At 42.4% G+C, this 21859-nt stretch overlaps 1 protein-coding gene across 3 annotated transcripts in view; it reads left to right on the forward strand.

The window, feature by feature from the left end:
- The window catches only part of PAK3 (p21 protein (Cdc42/Rac)-activated kinase 3), a 38390-nt gene that overhangs the window by 3294 nt on the left and 13237 nt on the right, over nucleotides 1–21859 (forward strand). Inside the window, exons 2-8 of one of the 3 annotated variants that reach the window (XM_009889298.1) lie at nucleotides 3678–3778; nucleotides 7418–7462; nucleotides 8591–8744; nucleotides 10476–10513; nucleotides 13090–13221; nucleotides 14190–14352; nucleotides 19077–19140. In XM_009889298.1, coding sequence (XP_009887600.1) covers nucleotides 3678–3778; nucleotides 7418–7462; nucleotides 8591–8744; nucleotides 10476–10513; nucleotides 13090–13221; nucleotides 14190–14352; nucleotides 19077–19140 — 697 coding nt within the window. Of the gene's footprint in view, nucleotides 1–3677; nucleotides 3779–7417; nucleotides 7463–8590; nucleotides 8794–10475; nucleotides 10514–12346; nucleotides 12388–13089; nucleotides 13222–14189; nucleotides 14353–19076; nucleotides 19141–21859 lie in introns of all 3 variants that reach the window. The other 2 variants (XM_009889300.1, XM_009889299.1) reach the window with 2 other exon arrangements.

Here is a 21859-nt window from a genome sequence, read left to right on the forward strand (position 1 = left end):
AAAAGGCCAAGGCTGCTGGGGTAGGACAGGAGGAGAAGAGCAGGAAGGAGGATGGCAGGACAGTGTGAATGACAGCGGAAGGGAGAGGGGATGGAGGAAAGAACAGAATGAGATGACGAGGAGGTGAGCGAACAGGAGGAGCGTAAGCATGAGGTCAAACCCTTCCTCCTTCTACAGAGAAAAGCTGCCACTTAGCTGAGTCACATTTTTCTGCCAAACAACTGCTCTTTTACCATAATAATAATGATGATGAGGATGAAGATTCTCTTTTAATCTGTACTAGTAGCTGAGGTAGCGTGGGCGGCCCTCACGGCTGACTGCTGTGCAGCAGGAGTGTATTGTGGGGGGCATTTATAAGAAAATCAAATAGGAACGTCCAGTACAAACCCCTTGAATCCAATCAGTCATTGATTCAAACAAGTCATGCCTTTTCATATCATTTTGCCAGCTTACGTAAACCAGAAGTGATTTGAGGGTACACAACAAAGTTTCTAGGCTGGGATGGGGTGAGGGTGTTGCAAGGAGATGTTTAATTTGGTATTCAGTTTATAGTTTATCAGCATTTGGACCATAGGCGTTATGTGTACAGTCTGGTAGGCAGAAGTCCGTGAAGCACACGAGCCAAATCTTGGGGAGTGAGCTGGAACGCTTGCCCCCCGGCAGGAGAGGCCTAGAATGGACAAGGGCTGCTTTTGATAGAGTGGTTTCTGTAATGCCTTATTTCACTTCTAGATTTCACTGCTGCTTTGAACTGAATTTGATGATCCTTTAAACCTCATTTTCACTGCATTTGCTTGCAAATGATGAGGTAGGAGATGCCAGGTTTTTTATCTACAATAAGAAGTTATATATGCTGAATGGAGATGACATCTTGTAACTGGCAACATCTATCCTGAAAATTAAACAACATCATCTTAGAGATAAAAGAAGGGGAAAAGCCTTTGCATTTGTATTTGGTATATTGCTGCCATCTTTACTGAATGCTAAATTAAAATAATTCATCAGTTAACATTGTGTAGGGGTGTGCAGTACAGACAAAAGGTGACAATTATTTAATAAGGATAAATGCAACAATGCAGAGAAAGGATTAGAAACAGCCAAAATACTCTAGACTATAATTATGAAGAGCAGAGCATCTTCCAACGAGAGGAGGCTCTAAGGTAGAATAAGAAAGATATGCAAAGAGGGGGTTTGTGGAGCTTTAGTCTGTGAGCAAAGACAGCGGCGGGTTGGGACGTGTGCTGGTACATAGTGCTGGTACACAGGGAGTTCAGACTTTGGATGAGACCTTTAGGTAAACTTATGCAGCTGGCAAACATCGTACTCAAACACTGAAGGAAAATGTTAATTAAAAGTCCACGAGCATAGTAGTGCTGTGTGTTAGAAGGCTCACGTGCCAGAAAATAGATTTTGCAAAGCTCCATCCTGGTTGATACTGGTAGGTGGGGACGCTTGCTTTTGAAATAAGACACACAAAATTGTTGTCATCCACCTGTTTTTGGTGTGTGTAGCATGGCCTTCACTTGGCACTGCACTGAGGGAATATGGAAGGCAAAGACAGGACCTGAACAACTGCTCCTTTCTCTTCTGCTGATGTGTGACTGTGGCATGTGTATTTGTTTGCATATTATCGTTAATAAATGTTGATGCACTGGCCTTCAGAGATCCTGGTAGACTCCCATTGTGATAGGCACAGTGTAAACCTCCTGTATGTCGCTGGGTTTCTCACAACTGTTAGTGTGAGGTCATGTCACATCAGATCTATAGAGCGAATCTGCTCAGGTCCACGATGAGGCTATGTAAACCAGACACGTGTTAAACTGGTAGGAAGGGCAGCAGAGAGGTGGGATCCTGGGGTGAAGAGTGTGTTCTTTAAAGACGTGAGATGATGTGACTTTTTTTGTATTCTACGTGTATGTCTTATTTCCTGAGTTTGTGTTAATAACTCTCGCATACTGCAAGTGGGAACTGTAATATTTGTTCTGTTCCAATCGTTAGCATGGAATTTTTCCACTGAAATGACAAATGTTCTTGGCAGAATGGCAGTTCCCCTCTCGGCTGTTACAGATACACCAGTGGCGCTAGAGAAGGTCCTACAGGTAGCTCTGTACTGTATTATTCAACCATGTGGTAGTTAGTCTTGGAGCACACTGGTTCTCCAGGGAAGCCAAATATTTCAGGTACTTGCCAGCGGGATAGATGTTTGAACGTGGGTTTATGCTATGTTTATCTGGGTGTTTGGGAGTCATCCAGAACTGGCATTATTGTCACCATTTTTCAGAGAAATTTCTGTTGAACATGGATTCTTGATGCATCAGTGTGAAGGCAGCTTCTCTCAGTCTTTATTCCACTCATTCTTTATCAGGGTCAATAAAACCGGGCTGAAGTGAGATTTGTCAAGAGTGAAAAGCACAGGAGATGGATGACCACAGAGGATGTTACTTTCAAAAGGTGTTAAAATAGAAGGGAGATGGGAAACATGCAGATTGATTGACTTCTAAGTCTGTCTCCTTCAATAAGATACTCCACACTCTGTGAATACCGATGGAGTGATTTGAAAACAAGGAATTCCTGGAGACTAATAAAGCCTGGGGTTTATGGTTATATGTCTTAGTTAATTGAGAGCTCAAATGAAACTCTTCCAATGGCATTTATGAGATCTTGTTGCTGTGCAGATTCTGTGGTTTCTAATACAGAGCTGCTGCTTCAGCCTTTTCCTCAGAGAGGAGGCAGGAGTAGGGTCTTTGTCTTCTCCTGAGCTGCATGTTTTCACAGAACTTGTAGGAAAGGGGACCTACAGGAGACCTGGGGAAGGACTTTTTACAAGGGCATATAGTGATAGGGGAGGAGGAATGGCTTTAAACCGGACAGGAGAGATTTAGATTAAATACTAGGAAGAAATTTTTCACTGTGCGGGTGGTGAGCCCCTGGGGCAGGTTGCCCCAAGAAGCTGTGGCTGCCCCATCCCTGGAGGTGTTCAAGGCCAGGTTGGACGGGGCTTGGAGCAACCTGGGCTGGTGGGAGGTGTCCCTGCCCAGGGCAGGGGGGTGGAACTTGATGATCTTCAAGGTCCTTTCCAACCTAAACCATTCTGTGATTCTATGATGATTCTATGACCCTGGTTATCTTAAAAAAAAAAAAACAAAAAAAAAACCAAAAAACAAAAACAAAAAAAAACACCAAAAAAACCAACACCCCAACCTTCTCCTCTCTGATTTGGCTGAGTTTGACAGCGGGTTCAAAGCATGTTGGAGAAAAGACACACATGCAAACAGGCACGGACTCGTGTGTCCTGGGTGCTTTACTTCTGTTTGACTTTGCTCTGTGGGTTCCTGCAGGAGTTAGTTGCTAGATATGAAAACTTGATGAAAAGTAACTGATAACAGAAATCATACTGGTTAGAGATAGCCTAAGAAGACTACTTCATGAACAGCTTGCTGTGGCAGCTGTGACGCTGGTTGGAAGAAAACCAAAATGAAATAACACCTTCTAGACCTTCCCAAACAGGGGCTGACAGTTAAGGTGGTCTGTTAGCTTGGGTCTAGTTGTCAAGTAAGATGGATGTTAATTGATTTGTTTTCCACATTTAAGATACTATTTTGAGCACACTTGATGGTGAAAATTTTTGAATGAAAAGCTGTGCAGAAAATAAGTGTGTGTTAATGTTTTGCCTCTAGCCAACAAGAAGAAAGAGAAAGAACGTCCTGAGATCTCTCTTCCTTCCGACTTTGAACATACCATTCATGTGGGATTTGATGCCGTCACTGGAGAATTCACAGTAAGTAACCACTGTATTGCGTGCTTACCAGAACTTCTAGTTACTTGATGGTAAAATAATCTCCTGTTGCCAGAAACGTCAGATGACAGCAGCTAGGCTGTGAAGAAAGAGACTTTTATTTGTTGGGCTTAGGATTTGGAGTGTTCTACTTCTGATTCAGGCTGCTTTTTTTTTTCTCCAAGGATTGTCAGCAGAGTGTCTGTGGAAAATGAAAACTAGGAAGACCGTAGGTGTATGCTTTTATCAGTCCCACAAGCTGCTACTGGGGTTGGTTATTTAGTGTCTTTGGAAAAGTATAAAAAAACCCCACACATGTGCATAGTGTATGTCTTGCTGTAGACAATCAGCCCCAAAGTGCAAAATCCAGCTGCTCTGCAGACAGCCCTTGGAGATGCCCAGAAAGTGGCAACGTTGTGGAAGTCCATTCATTTTAATTTAATATCCTTCAAAATATGTCCATAGACTAGGGGATCAGACACGTTTCCAGCCTTTATGTATTAATAAAATAGCAGTCAGCTTTTTCTGCTTGTATCACGACGAAGTGTATGAAGAGTTGGGAAAAATGAGTCTGATAGAAGCTCCTTGAAGTCTGCAGGGGGCTTCAAAGCATTTTCTCTCAGACTACTGGTTAAGTGCTGAAACCATTAATCCTCAAAGCTAAGATGGCAATAAGCGTACATTTGGTTGAACTGTGGAGGTGAGAGGAAACATTAGCAAATTTCCGTACCATCAGTAGTGCCCTGTGAGCTAAGCGGTCAGACTGTGTTATCACTGTGCGTCAAATGTTAAAGTGCGCTAGTGCTGACTGGCTGCATACACCAAACGGGATGGGACAAATCATTTGCCTCGACAAAGGGTGGTTAGTTTTCAGAATTTGAGCCCTAAATGTGATTTCTTCATCATTTTTTACTTTGCTACTTTTGTTTCTCAAAAACATTTCAGAAAGCTGGAAACTTTCTGAATGTACAGTAGCAATAGTAATAATAACAATAACAATAGAATTTTAAAAACTCACATTAATGACAGCAAGTCTTCAAAGGAGTAGTGAAATTGAATTACCCTCAGTAATTAGGAAATACAGCTATATTTAAAATACGTGGACTAGTTAATTAGCCTTTTTGAAATACATGTCACTTATAAAATCTTTCTTCAAAATTTATTCTGTGCCAAACCCTAGGGCCTGATTAAATGCTCATTTAAAAAGCCCAGATGTGGTCATTTTTTGTTAGAAACTTAGCATAAAGCTTTTAAAATTGTGTTTTCCCTGCTATCTATCCTGGTTTTCCTCTTATTTTTTTTTTCTCCCCCTCTCTGTCTCGCCCTGTAGCCACTTTGTTGTTCAGCTTAATCTTCAGTGCCATTTTCTTTATCTTTGTATCATGTTATACATTTTGTTACCTTCTGCTTTTGTTTTCTTCCTTTTATGTTTGCATCCATTCTTCCTGTCTGTCTTTTCTTTCCTTCCTTCCTTGCTTCACTGCTGTCCCTGCTGAATGTCCAGCTGTTCTTACTCTACATATGTTCTTCGTTTCAGCCTTCTGCCTTAATTTCTGCCCTGTGCTTCAGACTTTTTCCTTCTGGCTCTATGCAAACGCGATGGGTCACAATCGTGTTCTCTCATAGACTGTCTGGTGGTGAGGATCCCAGTTAGTTTCTTGTCCCTGCCAGCTGGAACAAAAAGGAGGGATGTCGAGGTTAACACACTTCAGTTCTAAGCACAAGCACTCTCTAGCAGTACTTCAGAGATTATGGTTTGGATCAGTTTAAATGTTGTTGTTATCATCCAGTGTGTCAAAACAGTCCAGCATCAGGGATTTTTAATTTTTTTTTTGTATGTCAGATGCCACCGGCACAGGTCCTGGCCTTTTATAGAACAAAGCAATTGTACGTGGCTAAATATGTCCAGCTTTATTGCTGTAGTACAATTTCTTTTTAATACCTTTTAACCTTTGAAAACAGCAGACATTGGATGGCTGCTGTTTTACAATTACACAGTATTTTTACAATAATAGTCGTTCCTAAAGCATGGAGGTGCAGTGCTGCAGTTTGAGAAGGCTCTAACCTATTCTAAACAATCCAGAGGAAGACGTGACTTCCCCCGTGCAGCTTGCCGGCGCAGGGCTTAACGCTGCGGTCCTTACTGGAGTAGAATGTCAGTCAAAGCAAGGGGATTTTTGCACCATCAAGAACGAGCTATCAGCTCCCAACTAATCCCAGGTTGCAAGCATTTCGTTACACGTTCTATGAGGCATGTTTGATTTGTCCCAACCTGCATACAGCCCGTGTATCAGCTGGGTAGTCCTGTGGTAAGTATGTCCTGCTGAAGGGACTGCCACTAGCCATATCGTGTACAAATATTCCCGCTGTCTAGTGATCACACTGTCTGTCCCTTTCAAAAGTTTGGAAGTGCCATGGGAATGTCCAATAAGCGTGCAAATATACGGGGCGGGGGGGAGGTTGTTTGGAATTATTAGAGTTGTCATGCCAATAGCATCTGCTCTACTGGTTATGTGCAATGCATTGGGCCATCTTCTGCCACCTAACCGTCACCCCCAGCTGCGTTACCTGATTGCTGTTAGTTGCATCTCAAATCAAAGTTGCATGGGCTCCTGAGTTTTGGCTTTCGGGCTTGAGCACCAAGCTGTGTTGTTGCTCATGAACGTATGTTGTATCTCCATTTCACTGTGCTTGGAGCAACCACATTTGCTACGAAGTAGGGCTTTTAAAGCTCAGAATAAAATTGGATGGAAAGGGTTGGGCGGGAGCATGCTGCTAGAGTTTTATGGTGATTTATTTTGAAGAAAGAGTTGCATTTGCTGAATGGAGGAAGAAGTGTGGTTTGCAGGGCTTTGGGGAGTGCGTTTTGTAAGGCATGCATTTTTGAAACAGTTTCCTGATCCCCAATCTAGAATAAAATGTGGTCACCCACCAAACTTTTAAAGTTTCCAAGTTATGACTTTAGCAAGTGGAGAAAGTTGTGGCTATAGATCCAAAGAAGTTGCACGTTATTAATCTAATCGAGCTTTTGTTTAGAATTGTCCTGATTTTCAGTCTGACATGCATAGATCATTTGCAATACCCAGCCTCCCAGTGTGAAATCGAAGTTTGACCAGCTGCTCTCTCCACCGCACTTTGTTGACTTGTGCACTGGCCAATTGTGATCTTGGAGCTGGAGAACCACTGGAAAAAACTTGTGTAGAGCCATTAAAAAATGCTAACCTGGCTTTCAAAAAACTAGGCAAACAGCAAAAGCCCAGATCTTTCTCTATTATTTTTATTTTTTAACTAAAAAAGAATCTAATCTAAATTTAATTAAAAAAGAAATCACAGGTAATTTTTCCAGTCACTTGCTGTTAGTCCTCAGTAATGTATTTTTTATGAGGGAGAGAAAAACTGGTTTAAAAAAGAGAGGAGGGGGAATGATGCTTCCAAACTTTGGAACAGTTGTGATTTTTCTGTATTCCTAAGCCTGCCTTCCTGTAGCCTGTCCACCACCTAATCTATTCGGTATCTACCTCGTAACTCCCATTTTAGATGGGACTTCCCCATTTTGGTCCATTGGTTTCCTCCTACCACCTTCTAAGTTGTCCCACATTCTGTTTTAACTTTCTTTTCTTTCTTTATTTACGTCCATTACAGCCAGATCTCTATGGCTCACAGATGTGCACAGGGAAGCTCCCAGAGGTGCGTCACAGGCCCAAAAGAATCTTGCATCAAAATGCTTCTTTGAGATGTCATAGCACTGCAGCAGCAGGTTGATGTGTTTGCAGTAGATTTGTTGCTTGGCTTATCCCACTTTTTTTTTCATTAATCCTAAACTGTGGAGGCCCATGTCACACATTGTTTTGTGGAGAACTTCTTAGGAAGAAGCTATATTAAAGTGTTTACCTAGATTGGGGTGGCACCGAGGCAAAGTTAAACGTACTTCAGGTGTAGTTTTTCATCAGTAAGCCTTACAATTCGCTGGGAGATGTTGGTTGTGCAGTAAATGGGGAAAATTACAGGCTTTCAAATTTAGGAAATTATACTGGATATTTAAAGCAATTTTTCATCAATATAATTGCAATGCAGGGCTGCGGCTTTCAGCGATTGGATCAATTTTCAAATGCCACCCTCACTTGTAAGATATCCGAGAATTCATGCAAGGCTTTGGCACTCTCAGCCTGTTTTCCGAGTCCCTGGTTTCTGTATGTTGACATTAGAGAACCTACAGACTACAGGAGCTCGACAAAGAGACATCCATAGCAGCAGGGGTACAGTAACTCAGTGTTACGATTTTGAGAATTTAAATGTAGATTCTTAACCCCGCAGTGTTCCCTGGTATGCTGAAAATTAACTGTATCAGAGTGGGGTTTACCTTTTAATCAGACAGCAGTGATCATTTCAGCAAAATGTGTTTGCATTATTAAGCATTAAAAATCCAGTGTAAAGCTCCTAAAATACACTGTGTTGTCCACAAATACAGAACAGTCTTGTTATGTCTGCACTGAATCACCAGGAAAACAAGCTAAGCCTTAAATCATTATTCCATGGAAGAGCAGAGTTGATTTAAAGATGAGTTTCATGCACTTTTTTTCCTATCACAGTCATAACTTTCTTTTCTTTTTGAAGTTGGATCCTGGTTTTGGCTCTATATTTTGATAGAGAAGAAAATGATTGCATCTAATGTATAAGCTACTAATTTTAATTGTAAAGTGTCAATCAAAATTTCTGAAAGTAATCTTACAGGTAGCATGGGATCTTGGTAAAGATCTGTGAGGCTGCGGCTGTTAAATATTCTAAATCCGCATTCTTTCCACTTGACATCTACAGGGCATTCCAGAGCAGTGGGCCAGGCTACTACAGACCTCCAACATAACAAAACTGGAGCAGAAGAAGAACCCACAAGCTGTTCTAGATGTTCTCAAATTTTATGATTCCAAAGAAACAGTTAACAACCAGAAATACATGAGCTTTACGTCAGGAGGTAAGTTGACATCTCACTGTGAAAAAGGGAGTGTCAGGCCCCAACGTGAGTTGGGCTGAAGTTCAACATTCAAGTGGTCAAGAAGTAACCTTAAACAATTCCACTTTGTGGAATACTCCTGAAATAAATTGTATTTCTCCTTTTGTCCCCTAAATATCATTGAAACTGTGACTTTTCTTTGTTGCTTGTTTTTAGAACTAAATAAGATACTAGATGGAACAATCATTACCTTTTTTAGTCAGAAGCTTTATGGCCAAAGGTCACATGTACTTTTGTTTCTTCACATTCTTGTTCTTTCACAGTGTTCAGGTCGGGGTACGGGGTATACTTGTTCCCTTCATTTTATGAGTTACTTTTGGATCCTCTGAGCAATAGGTTAGGGACTATGAGGATATCTTGTGATAGAGGAGAATTTTCAAGGATTTTTTTGTGTTAGCTGTAGAGGAGATTAGGTCGGTAGGCATAAATTCACGAACAAACCTGCAACGGCTGCTATTGTGATGGAAGCAGAATGTTGCCACAGAGGATGGGAAGGAAGGGGTCAGTGTCCAGAGCAACCTCCGTTGCATGCTCATGCCAGGAAGATACTCGAGATTTAGGCAATACCGTCCGGAAGCTTGCAAATGTGATGGGAGGGTCATTTTTTCCCTTGGTTGTGTACAGTCTGCAAAACTGTAGTGTAGCCTTCCAAAAACGAGAGAGCAAGTCTGTGCTGCAGTTGGCGGTTTTTTTTCTTTGGCCCATTCTTTCTTTTTGCCAGACACTCTGGCTGGGGACACATCTAGCACATAAGCAGAAGTTTTTACTAGGTGCAGCGTATCTGGCTTTTGTATCGATGTGTTCTTTTGCTATTCCTTGATAACTGAGTTGATTTTTAAACAGAAATACCATTAAGATACTATTAGTTTGGTAAAGCTCAACAGCTTTCAGCTTAGAAGGGGGTGTCTATCCGACAGGGTGTGGACAGCATTTATAATGTAACCTGCAGTCATTCAGTTCCCTGCGCATGATAGTCTGTGGCAGTGGAGTGTAATTTCCTCAATTTGCTGGTTCAACCAGTACAACTTCCAAAATGCAGACTGGGAAAGCTTCTCAGAAGTCCTTCTAAAAACTGTGCAGTTATCCCCAGAATTGACTAACATTTCTCTTCTTTTGAGGGAAAGCATCTTTTTTTCTAAATTCCATAATTAAAAGATTCGACTATCTAACTTGATACTTAATGTTTGCTAAAATGGCAATTACTTTTGTGATGAAATGCAAAATTCAAACAGTTAGTGTACGCTCCTGAACTCAGGAGCTGTTACTGTGCTCTGTCAGAATAGAACTGTCATGGCTAAGGGGGATTTTGCAGAAGGTGTAACAGGGAAACATTTTCAGCAAACTAAAGAGAATCAATGCATGCAATTTATTTTATTTAAAAAAAAAAAAAAGTTGCATTAGCTCTTGGGCGGAACAGAAGCATTGACTGGTAAAGAACGATTTGGATTTTCTTGACCAAGTTTCTATTTATTTTATTTACTGGCAAAAGAGGGCAAAACCAGACACAAGAAACTAGAAAAAGAATAACCTAGTATATTGTCCTGTTATCTTGCTTGCTGTGTAAAATAACTGTTGCTACTGGAGGGGTGTTGTGAAAGAAAAATACTATTTGGATTCACTTGTTCTGTGGGATTCCCCACAAGAGGCAGTTTTATAACAGTACCTGGTTAATTTTCGCCTTGCACCTTGCAGATAAAAGCGCCCATGGATACATAGAAGCCCATCCTTCGGTGAGTGTGAAAGTAACCTTTTACTCTCATAGTGTTTAAGAATTGTTGTTGTGATGCAGTGCCAGCCTTGTAGGCTGAAAGTAAGTACATCTTAGCGTCCTCGCAGCAGCAGAAAAGGGATCACTGTCTGTTTTCTAATTTTCCATTTAAGAACTTAAACAGATGAAAGTCTAGTTTTGCAGACAGAAGATCGCTTGCTGTTCTTAGCCATGGAGGAATATATAATTCGTAACAATATGCAGTACTGTCTAATTAGCCCATTTTAATTTAGTGTTAACAACTTAGAATTCATTTCTATTAAATTTTATGATTTATCCTTAGTACAACTGGATATGTAGCTGAATATAAATAAGGTTATAATTGATACGCAACTCACTGGAACCATTGAAAGAAAGTTTTAAATAATCATCCACTCTAATTAATACTGGATTGCCATAGCAATCCCAGAGATGTAGTCATGACATCCACATTAATATTGACCAGATTTATTAGTGTTAATGTTAGTGCATTAAATAGCAAATGACTGAATGGGGATTTGGCCTTTGTTTTCAAGTGTTCAGCAACTTAATTTTAGGTTTGTGATTACACAGCGGAGTGTGTATAATTAAATGAAAATCATCTTTCAATACTCACACTTCAGATTTTCAATTGATGCCGCTTTCTTTATCTTTAATAAAACACACTTTTTTAAAAGGAAGTTTGGGGTTCACCAGAGCACAGTAACCCTTCCAGTGGGAAGGTTTTCTAGTGGGTATGGACACACTGGCAGGTGCTGTGGTATTTTATTCTAGCAGATGCAGCGGTGAGTCAGTCAAGATGTCAGCTTTCAAAAGTTACCGACTTCGGGAATCCTGGTTGAGTGTTACAGTACAGGGAAAACAACTCTCTGACAGGATCGAGCAGTCATTGGAATGACTGTAATTTCATTTCACTCCTTAATGGGAGTCTGGCACTAAATAATATGACATTGTGTATGTTCTAGCTGCACAATTTAGTGCTGTCAGACCAAGCATGGAGCCCAGTGGAAAAAATAGTTGTAAGAATTTGACATAACAGAAATGTGATTATTCCTTTCTTTTTTTTTTTTTTCCCCCGATTCATCTTTTATCCCCCCTATAAGCAAAGTGCTAGTGTGGCATGGAAAGCTGTACACTGACCTAATGTATGACAGAGTAACATTCACCTTCCCATTAGGGCACCCCGTGCTTGATGGAGTTGGCCCTTATACATCAGATACTCTAAACCCCGGTTTCATTCCCTACTTTCACCAGTTTAATAGCCTGTTTCACCATTTACCTTTAAAAGTTGGGTAACGGAACTGAGTCTCACAGAAAATACAGTACTCTGTGTGTGTGTATCTATATGGCAGTGTGTTCAAGTACAGGTGACTTAAGGCAATGATATAGTCATCTACTCAGTAAAACATGAAGATTAGGTCTCCCTGTTCCCCGTGTGCTGTCCCTTACTGGTATTTATACTGGACCAAATTGATGCCATTTTAAAGATAAGGCAAATGACATGTGAATATTGAAAATAGTGCCTTTGATTTGCTTTGGTTCTCTGAGTGGCGTGTTGTAGCCAGCTTTAAAGCAGTTGGTAAGTACTTAACAAGGCACCTTTTCAGTTTTTTGTTTCGCCAGCAAATTTGTGACACTGTCATGTAACCCTCTGCCTCTGAGTAGCAGCTGGGACTGGGGGGTGGGTGGTCCAACTCGCCTAACTTTAAATATCTGCACCGTAGACTTCAGTTTACATGTAGACAAGTGCTCAGCCAGGCTTCCCTTGCCTGCCCCGTATTTGGAGTCTGCCTGAAGGTGGACTGCACCCTGGCAGTGGCTTTCCTTCTCTGCTGCCTGTGACGGGAGCCTGGGGGAGCAGTGGGGACGCTCGGCCGGTGGCCCCGGGCAGGTCGGCAGGATGCACCTTGCTGCGGGAAGGGCTGCATCTACTCTGGGTCACTGTCGCGGTTAGAAACAAAGGCGAACAGTGGAAAGACCGCTGTGTTAACTTTAATCGGGTAAAATGGAGGATGGTGCTGAAAAAGGAGCCACTAAACAGGGAAATTCAGCGCTGTGGAAATGGCAGTATGATTACCCCATGGGTAAAATAGTAAAGAAACAAATAGCCTTTCTCTCAAAAACCAAATTCCCATCAAGACAACGAAGGAGGCTTTGCACTCTGATGAAGTGTGTTAATTAACCTAGCAGTAGACACCTGTTAGCTTCATTAACTCTTACCATTTCTGTAGACACAATGCCAAAGCAATTAACCAGCAACTAGACGTGATTTCTAGTGATGTATTTGAGCGTTACATTTTGTGAAATTAGACTTTGCCTAAGCATGGAAATGATTTAGTTGTTTTTAGCAAAAATGAAAAACACCCAGACAAATTAAGAAAACAGCACGGTAATTTGTAAACTTTACATTGTGTTGTGCCATGTCTAACTTAGAACTGAGGCCTGTAGGACTATAGGCATGTCTAAATGGGTTTCTAAGCAGACTAAAGTTGTGTGTAATTATCAAACCTCCCAAGTGCCAAAATGGTGACTGTCACTCATGCTACTGTCTGTCCACAGAGCACAAAAACAGCATCGGAACCCCCGCTAGCTCCCTCTGTTTCTGAAGAAGAGGATGAAGATGATGAAGAAGAGGAAGATGACAATGAACCTCCACCTGTTATTGCACCACGGCCTGAACATACAAAATCAGTAAGTCCCAGCTTTGGTTAGCACTGTGTTTGGTGTAATTCAGAGCTGGATGTTTCTGATCAGACGGCGCTTGCAGATGAAGACTCTGAGGCCCGGAGTCCTACCGTGACATAGTGCTTCACCCAAGCTACTGACACCAGGAAGATCTGTTTTGCACTTTCACATTTAGTCATGAGTTTCCTGTGATTCTGACAGGGTCTGTGAATTTATCATAGTGTCAAGTAAGAGGTAGCATTGTGTCTTTTAATGCTACTGGTGTAAAAGTGAGCAACTGTCCAAAGTATCTGTGTGTAGGCACTCTGTCATCAGTGGAGGGAGCACTCACCAGACGCAGCTCACACCCTTGCAGGTTACATAGGAGAACCTGTCCCCTGGAGGTACTCTCCACGGGCTATCGAAGTAGCTAAATGAACAGCTTAGACTACACCCTTAACTTTTACATGACTGAAGTTTGGTGAGAAGAATGCTACACAGCTATGCGTTGTAAAGAGAAGGTCAGTCTCTGAAGGACTGGGACGCAGTTCCTAATGGCCACTCCCTAAACCTTGAAATACTGATGAGAAGTCAGTTCAACTGACTTGATCAGAAAAGGGAAATGCTCCCTGCTTCTATTCAGACACGTACCAATAAAGACTCATTTTGTTACCCATGAAAACACAGGAGTGTCAGGGAACAAGGCTCTGGGGGCCTAGACAGATCTATTTCTGTATCCTTACAGAAAGTGAATTCATTGTTTCAGTTGACTTTCAGAAAATCAATGAAAATTGAAACTGGAACTGGCTGTGAACTTGAGTAAAACTAGCCTTTCATTTTTGCCCATTCAGTTTGAGAAGTGGACAGTAAAACCAAACATTTTAAGAGTCTGGGATGTGGCAGACAGCATCTTCCTAACAGTTTGCATTTGAAATACGATCTCGGGGGCACCTCTGCCAGCCACCTTTCTGACACAAAATAATTTCTTGTCACAGATTTACACACGCTCTGTAATTGAACCTGCCGCTGCACCAGCACCAGCTAAAGAAGCCACCACTCCCCAGCCTGAAAATTCAAACACAAACACTTTGTACAGAAACACAGACCGGCAGCGAAAAAAATCCAAGATGACAGATGAGGAGATCCTAGAGAAACTGAGTATGTATTCTGTATTTCTTGTCTGATAAAGCAGTGTACTGTATGCACGTCTTAGGATTTTACGTACCAAATGTTCATCCTCAGTTTAGTGTCACAGAGTCGCTTACGACTCCCTACAGAAACTGTTACTGTGCTTAGAGAAAGCAAGAGAGCACTCTGGGTATTCCTTCTGTCTCTGAGGGCAGCCGTGGCTGGGCTGGATTTGCCTGAGCTCCCTTCTACGCTAAAGGCAAAAGCAGAGATTGTTTCTGGTTGAGCAGAAGGCTGTGAGCTAGTGAATGACCTAGTGAACTCCTGTGTGCTGATGGCCCAATTGAACAGAATATTTGGGTTCCTAAATTCTCTTTAGACTCCTGCATTCTCACCAGTCATTGCAGCCAAAATACTTTGCAGAAATCAGCTGGGGTTTTGTTGGTGTGGGGTGGTTTTTTGGTGGTGTTTGTTTTTTGTGGGGTTTTTTTTGTTTGTTTGTTTTTTTTAACCAGGAGACAACTACAGCACTTATCTGATTCCTTCAGCCTCAAGGAGCTCTCACCCCAGAATGTCTTTTGGTGTCATTTTTATGATTGTTGTTACTACTACTTCTACTAATATATCAGAGTTTGTTTTTATAAGAATTCTATGTTTTTGTCAGAGAGAACTCCTTTGAAAGAACATCAGTTAACACCATGGATAGAGAGGAAGAGGTGTTTTCAATGTGGCCCAAAAGAAGAAAAAATACTTTTATAACAATCCTTATTTTACTTCTTAGCTTTATGCTTATAAAGATGTATCGGAGAGACACATCTACGTGGCATGATCAGGTAAAACTGCACTGCAGGCAGTTCTCAGGAGCCAACCTCCAGCACGTCCAGTGTATATTCCTCAGATATGTGGCACTTTGTCATAGCTAATTCCCACCCAGTTAATACTATTAGAATCCGAACCATTGGCCCCAAACCGCTGCACAGATCATATTCTCAAGCCCTTCATGATTCTGCAGTACAACCAATTTAATCTGCTTCTTGCACGTAATAGCTGCCAGTGCTGTGTTCTCAGATAATAAATTGTCGGGTTCATAACATAGCCCAGTTTACCCTGTGTCTACCATTAACCGTTAGGAGAAAAAGTGGATTGATCTGCACCTCCTGTTTGATCTCAAAGCTGTTAATGTTCTGTCTTTAATGGGGGCAACTGCTTGTCAAGGGGTGCAGTCTGGCTGTGGCTTCTTCACAGTGGATGTCAATGCTCGTTCTTGTGCTGTACCAACCTTTGTATCACCTGCCACTGACGGCGGTGTGACTGGGGAGGCCGAAGCCTTCCTTAGCTGTGCGATTGCAGCTCCTTGTGTAGAGTTTTCTGCACCCGTAGCAGGTTGACAAGACTAAAAAGAACGGAATCTCAGTGCTATTAGGGAGTATCCAAGGGATAAGTTCGGTAGCTTTAGCTGAGGGCACAATGGAATAAATTCCAGAGCAGATGGTTACGTGCAGGTATGTCGGCTTATAAAGGGGAGGAATTACAGCTTCTTCAGCTGCGGCTAAATGTTTGAGGCAGACGTCCACCATGAGATGTGCAGGTACCCTGCATACAGGAACGTAAGTATGTGTGTCATTTATTCAAGCATCTGTGTATGCCACAGTAGGACTGAGCCCTTGAGTTATTGTGGGTTATATCTTTGAAATATTACATGCTTTCATGCTTTTTCTTTCTTAAGAATTTGATACCAAGTGAGCAAGGTCGGAAGGTCTGCCTTGGGCAAATTGTGATGCGGACAATGAAAATCATTTTGTGCTTTCATGAAGCTATTTGAAAATGGGGGTGATGCTTTTTTGTTGTAGTGCTGGGCTACTTGTATTTAAGCATGTGTGGTGGTTGGTTTTTCTGTTTTGTTTTGTTCTGTTTTAACTCGTATGACTTCTCCACCTTGCCTGCTTCCCCCACAATTGATTTTATGCTACTTTTAGGAGATGTTCCCAGCCCTCTTTTATCTTAAATTGCTTTCATAATTCTTTTCTCCTTGAAATAACTTGGGGTTTTTTAGAGCCACTTCCATTACAAGTTTTACTAGGGAGTAAAGCCTGTAATATTGAGATAAGATCAAACAAAATTCCGTCTGTATTGAAATCATGAATATGTTCCACTGTAATTAAAAAAACAAAAGTGGCCCAATTCTGCTTTCTTATCCACTTAATTTAGGACCAAGGAAAATGCTTAAAGACCTCAAAATAGCTGATATATTTATGGTTTCTCCAGAGTAGGGAGTGCTTCTGTGGACTGGAGCCCCGTATCAGTCACTTTGTTGACTTTAGTGCTGTCATATTTGATGAGCATTGGCTTAAGCACAGGAAACCAGCCACAAACAACTAACTTGTGAAAGCAGCTACTCAAGTTTTGAGGAAAAACTCCACAAATCTGAACTGCAAAATGAGTGGCAAATTTGGAAATTTCTTTTTCAAAATACTTGTTCTGCAGTATTTTTCTTTATTCTTTTCTAACGTGGACTTCCATGAACTTCTGATATCTGTTAGACATCTGATAGATACACAGTTCCATTAACTAGCTGAAAATAGCACCTGGCCAGACACCGACAGCGCAGTGTTCTCCTGCTGTCCAGTCCAGCAGAGGATGAGGGCAGTGTTTGGTTCGCCCCGCAGAGTCTCATGGGGATCTCAGCCTGGGGGATGCTTAAGGTCAGCAGTGTGAATGGGAGGGTGTGCTTTCTCATCTCACGTCCCTTCTTCCAATCAGTTAAAGGGGGCTCCCAGAGTCCTCTGGTCACACTCTTCTTGACTGAAGGGGTTATTTTGTAGTGGAGACCCACTATAGAGAAGCAGAATGAGAGCTTCATCTTATGTTATACATTTCAGTGGGATGAAACTGTGAAAAGTTAACCAGGTCCTGAAAGCGTTATGTCCTTGGCTCGGACTCCAGACAATCCAGTTACTCTGACTTTCGCAGGCTGGCACAGCAGGACAGGAGCACCTCGGGCGACTTGAGACCGTGTCGGTACCCTCCGCCAGCCGGCAGGCGCTTGCGAGGCCATCAGCGCTGGCTGCCGTTCCTGCAGTGCCGGGTGAGGGGAGCGAGTACGGCTGGGCAAAGGAAACCTCTTCTCCTGCAGCTCCCATTAGCAATCTTGCCAAGGCCAGCAAAATCGTTTTCGCAGGGAGTGCAGCAGATGGTGTTGATGCCCCGTCGTCTCGCTGTGCTGGCAGGCAGGATTCCTGGCCAAGCGTCCGGTCAGGTGCCCGTTGGGATGCTAAAGCCCTCTGCTCCAGAGAAACAGCCTCGACAGGGGAGAGGGTGTTTGTCACTACTTCCAGCCAATGGCGCATTGCCTAGTTTTGTTTTGGATGTGCAGGTGAACAAATAAGTATGTGTTTGTATTTGTGATAGAGGAATATTGCCAGATCAGTCAAACAAAATATGCTGCAAGACATTGGAAGTCTTTCCTCCTGAACTAATCTTCTTAAAGTATTTAAGTGATGTACATTCCAAGTTAAATCTTTAGAAGTAATTTGCATTGAGCCATCACCTTAGGCTTCATTGTTTGTATTTGTCTGGGAAACTACCGAACCAGAAAAACCAACATTTTTTTTTTTAATTATTCCTTTAGATTTGTTTGAGTTTCTCAGATTTTGGCTGTTTCATTTGACACAAACACAGTGTCGTAATTACTGCTTTCTTTCCTTCCCGTTCAGACTGCCTACACCTCCCAGTGGGCAAGAAGCCATCAGGCAGCGCATGCTTTAATGTTAGCTTTCAGTGGCATGTGAGGTCCCCGATGGCTGACGGAGCCGGACAGTCCCAGCTCAGCCCAGTGCCGGCCGGGCCAGCCCTGCCTTCCCGCAGCGGCAGCGCAGAGCTGCCGGGAGGCGGCAGCACCCCATCTGGCCTGAGCCCGGCTTCCGAACCGCATCGCCTCAGCTCGTGAAATTATCAGCATCTCATTTGTGCAGCTGTCTGTGTAACACCAGCGCCTGGAGGAATATTGCTGGTCTTGTTATCCATCACGGCGGTGCTTATTTGTGAAGATCGGCGTGTGTGCAGCGTTGAGGCTGCGAGTCAAACGCTGGTTACTGATCTGAGTCGGGTTGAAGACAGGCAGTGGGGTTCTTAACATGGCACAAGCCAAGTCTTCTTCAGAACTTAGTCTAGCAATAAACTGTGAGGATCATAGTTCTTAAAGCCCCATAAGTATTGATTATAACATGAGATGCTGTTCTTTAAAAAAATCGAGGTATTCTTTTGGCAAACTGCTGAAAGGTTGAGCAGATCCCCTCCTGGAAACACTTTGCAATATTCTTCCTGTTCTGAAAATGGCACCTGTTTATAAAAATTGATTCCAGAGTCGAAGGTACATTTAATCTTTGGAAGTATTACGCCTTCTCTTGAATCACACAGAGTATTTATTCCTAAGAAAATAAAGCCTCTGTTGTTCCAGCTCTCATTAATGTTTATAGACCACAAACGCTTGTGTTGGTGGTGCTTCTTTTCTGATATCTGTCTCCTGTGAATGTTTCTCCATGTTCTTAGTTTCCTGTCAAGATAACTCTCCAAAGGGCTGTAGAAAATCGGTCTTCGTGGAGACCATCTGTGCTGTGGAGCCGCCTGTAGTGTTGTTGTTGTTATCCAACTACTGCAAACGGCTCACAACCCCAGACAGTGGGGCTTCATTTCTGATCTGCTGGAAGATGCTATCTCCATTTTTAAGTGAGCATCTTTAATTTTGTTTCTTTCAGGGAGCATTGTGAGCGTGGGAGATCCTAAGAAGAAATACACTCGATTTGAAAAAATTGGCCAAGGGTAAGTCCAATCACAGTTGCTTATACAAAAACATAGGCCGGGTGTTTGGCTGGTGTAATATCAAGTGTGAAGTTGGGCAAGCTCCATATGTGTTCAGACACTGGGTTTTTCTCCTTCGGTCAATCAGTACTGATCAGAATTTATAACTGGGATCAGAAGGCATCATCAAAGACAACTTGCTGCTGGCAATGCCTTGTCTGCAGCAAGGAGCAGGACCTGGAAGATCTGCTGTCCCTAAAGCGTGTGGCAACTGTCTGCTTCTGTTCTTAGGAGAAATCATTTTTGTATGTGTCAAAATAACATGGCCACACTAAAGAAAGGAGAAGAAACTTTATTGCCTAAAAGAGCAACTTAGCACCTGATAGTTGTCAGATAAATAACGATTCTCAGTAACATTTATTTTGAATATTTTGCTTAAAAAAAAATATTCAGTGGTCAGGATTATAGCCACATAGTTTAGAAGCTGAAACCAGAGATTAAACAATAAGTTCTGTTTTCTAGCAGAGGTGGTAAAAAAGCCAAACAGTAATAAACAGTGTCAAGGCATAAGGTACATGATGAGAAACGCATCACCTGCCTGATGGCAGACCACTTGAGGATCCTGCAGGTTTTAGGATTTTACTGAAAATAGTCAGCCAAGCTGTTCCCTTTTGAAACTCAACTTTGCTTGCTGTAAATAGGATTGATTTGAAATATTTCCTATGTGAGGAGGCAAGAACAAATGAAATTACATGAAAATTAGGCATCTGACTGGCATTTTAAATATGGACAGACTCCCTGCTCAGTCAAAGGTTGCTTGGCTGTGTTGTGGTCCCGGCAGGGCTGGCACCGTTTGTGTAACACCAGGATCACGCTGCTGTCGGTGTTTGACAGGAGCTGTTCACTGACATCAGGAGATATTTTTCTGCCGTAACTGCTTATGAGGTTTGAACTCAGGGTAGCATGTTGCTGACCTAGAACTGCTATATACTGGAGAAAGCCAGACACACTCATGCTTTTTCTCTGGCAGGCTTTATCGTAGATATAGCTTGTTTGGTAGGGCACTTGTGGGAAGGTGTTTCTGCTCCATTCATTGAATAAAACCCCTTTCTCAGATTGCAGCTTGCTTTCTCCCCAGAGCTTTGGTTCTTATTGTCATTTGTAAAATGTCAGTGGACACTTACAGCTGTATCAGTCTCTCAAAAGATGTGTCTACTGAAGAAGTGAGAGTCAGAATAAACATGCGTGTGAAGCAGATTATTGCTGTCACCGTGAGAATGTGACCATCACCCTCACAGTCTTTTATTTTGACAGTCCTAGGAGTGAGCTTGTACAAAGGTGTCTCGACAACTGGTGGAAAGACAAGTGGCTAATATGTGGCCTAAAAGGGTATCTAAATTGATTTCCTTCAGCTTTTAGTACAGCCTGAAGTTTGCATGCCCTTCTTACAGAGCAGGGAGTGTGCTGCTGTAACCAGCTCGTGACTGTAATGCCGCAGGTCAATTAACAGTGATGGGGAAAGAAAAAAATCATCACAAAGGTAATCAAAGAGGATGACCAGGAAGAACCGGATTGCTGCATGGCTGGGGTTAGTGTGTCTGTCTGCAGCAGGGCTGGGCTGAGACACACTGCCTCGGATGGGGATGATGTGCTCCGTTCCCGAGCTGCCCGCCTTTGCAGTGAGTTGGGTACAGTTATGCCAAAGGCACTAGTGGTGTTGGAAGTGAGTAGTTTTTTAGTAGCTGCTAATGAGAACGCCGCGAGGCAGCAAGAGACGTGGCTGCTCAGAGAACGGCAGGTAGAGAGCAACTCCTTATGTAAGGAAAAGCAGCTTGACCGGCACGTAGCACTTTATGGCTTCGTACAGCTGGTAAGTTAATAAACAGTGCGACCGTTTTACAGCCACTTTGCAGTGAACGGTAGTCGGCAGGCCTGTGCCGAAGAACAGGTCAGCTTCAGTGCTGAGTCTCTGGTTGTCATCTGTCTCCCGTTGAGGACTGTAAATGCTGCTGACACTGGAGGAAACTTAGTTAACTAGTGCTTGATGAAGAGGCTGTGTTTGCTCAGGCAGCGTTAGCTCTTGCTAGAAAGACAAATCAGTATGGAGCCATGAGCAGCCTGGGTTCAGGTTGGGGTTTTTTCAACTTGTACTGCACTGCATCACAGTGACACAGATCTAATTGTGAGCCCTGGTACTTGCCTAACTGCATTAAAACTAAGATACTACAGAAGCATTTAAAAGTTAGATACAGATCAGACGTTATAGTTGCTTAGAAGTAAAAGTTCGTAATGCAGAATTGCAAAGCCCTTGCAATTAATTCACAGCTTTACTTAAATTACTCACCTTTATCTAAACTCCTCACAGATGGCCTGGAGCATACCAAAAGCATCCTAATTTAAATAGCTGCTTTTAAATAAACCCTGGCAGGATTTTGCTCAGGAGGTACAGCACAGCGTTAGCAAGTCTGAATAAATGGTGTTGGCTTTTTATGAAAACAAATTGGATTAATCTTGACAATTAGTCATAGGAAAATGCATTTGCATTTATATTAAAAGAATACATAGCGTGCCCAATGAGAACATTGTTCTCAACACAGACGTACAGTCTCTGGTGCCTGTTGAATTAAAAATGCTTCAGAAATATTTCAGCCTGCAGGTAAACAAGCCGGGGGATCATGTAAAAACGAGCAAACTGATTTTGGCATTCTCAGTCAGTGGGGCACTTGCCGGCTGCACGTTC

The sequence above is a fragment of the Charadrius vociferus genome, unplaced genomic scaffold (genome assembly GCF_000708025.1).
Source record: "Charadrius vociferus isolate BGI_N301 unplaced genomic scaffold, ASM70802v2 scaffold7, whole genome shotgun sequence".
Lineage (NCBI taxonomy): Eukaryota > Metazoa > Chordata > Aves > Charadriiformes > Charadriidae > Charadrius > Charadrius vociferus.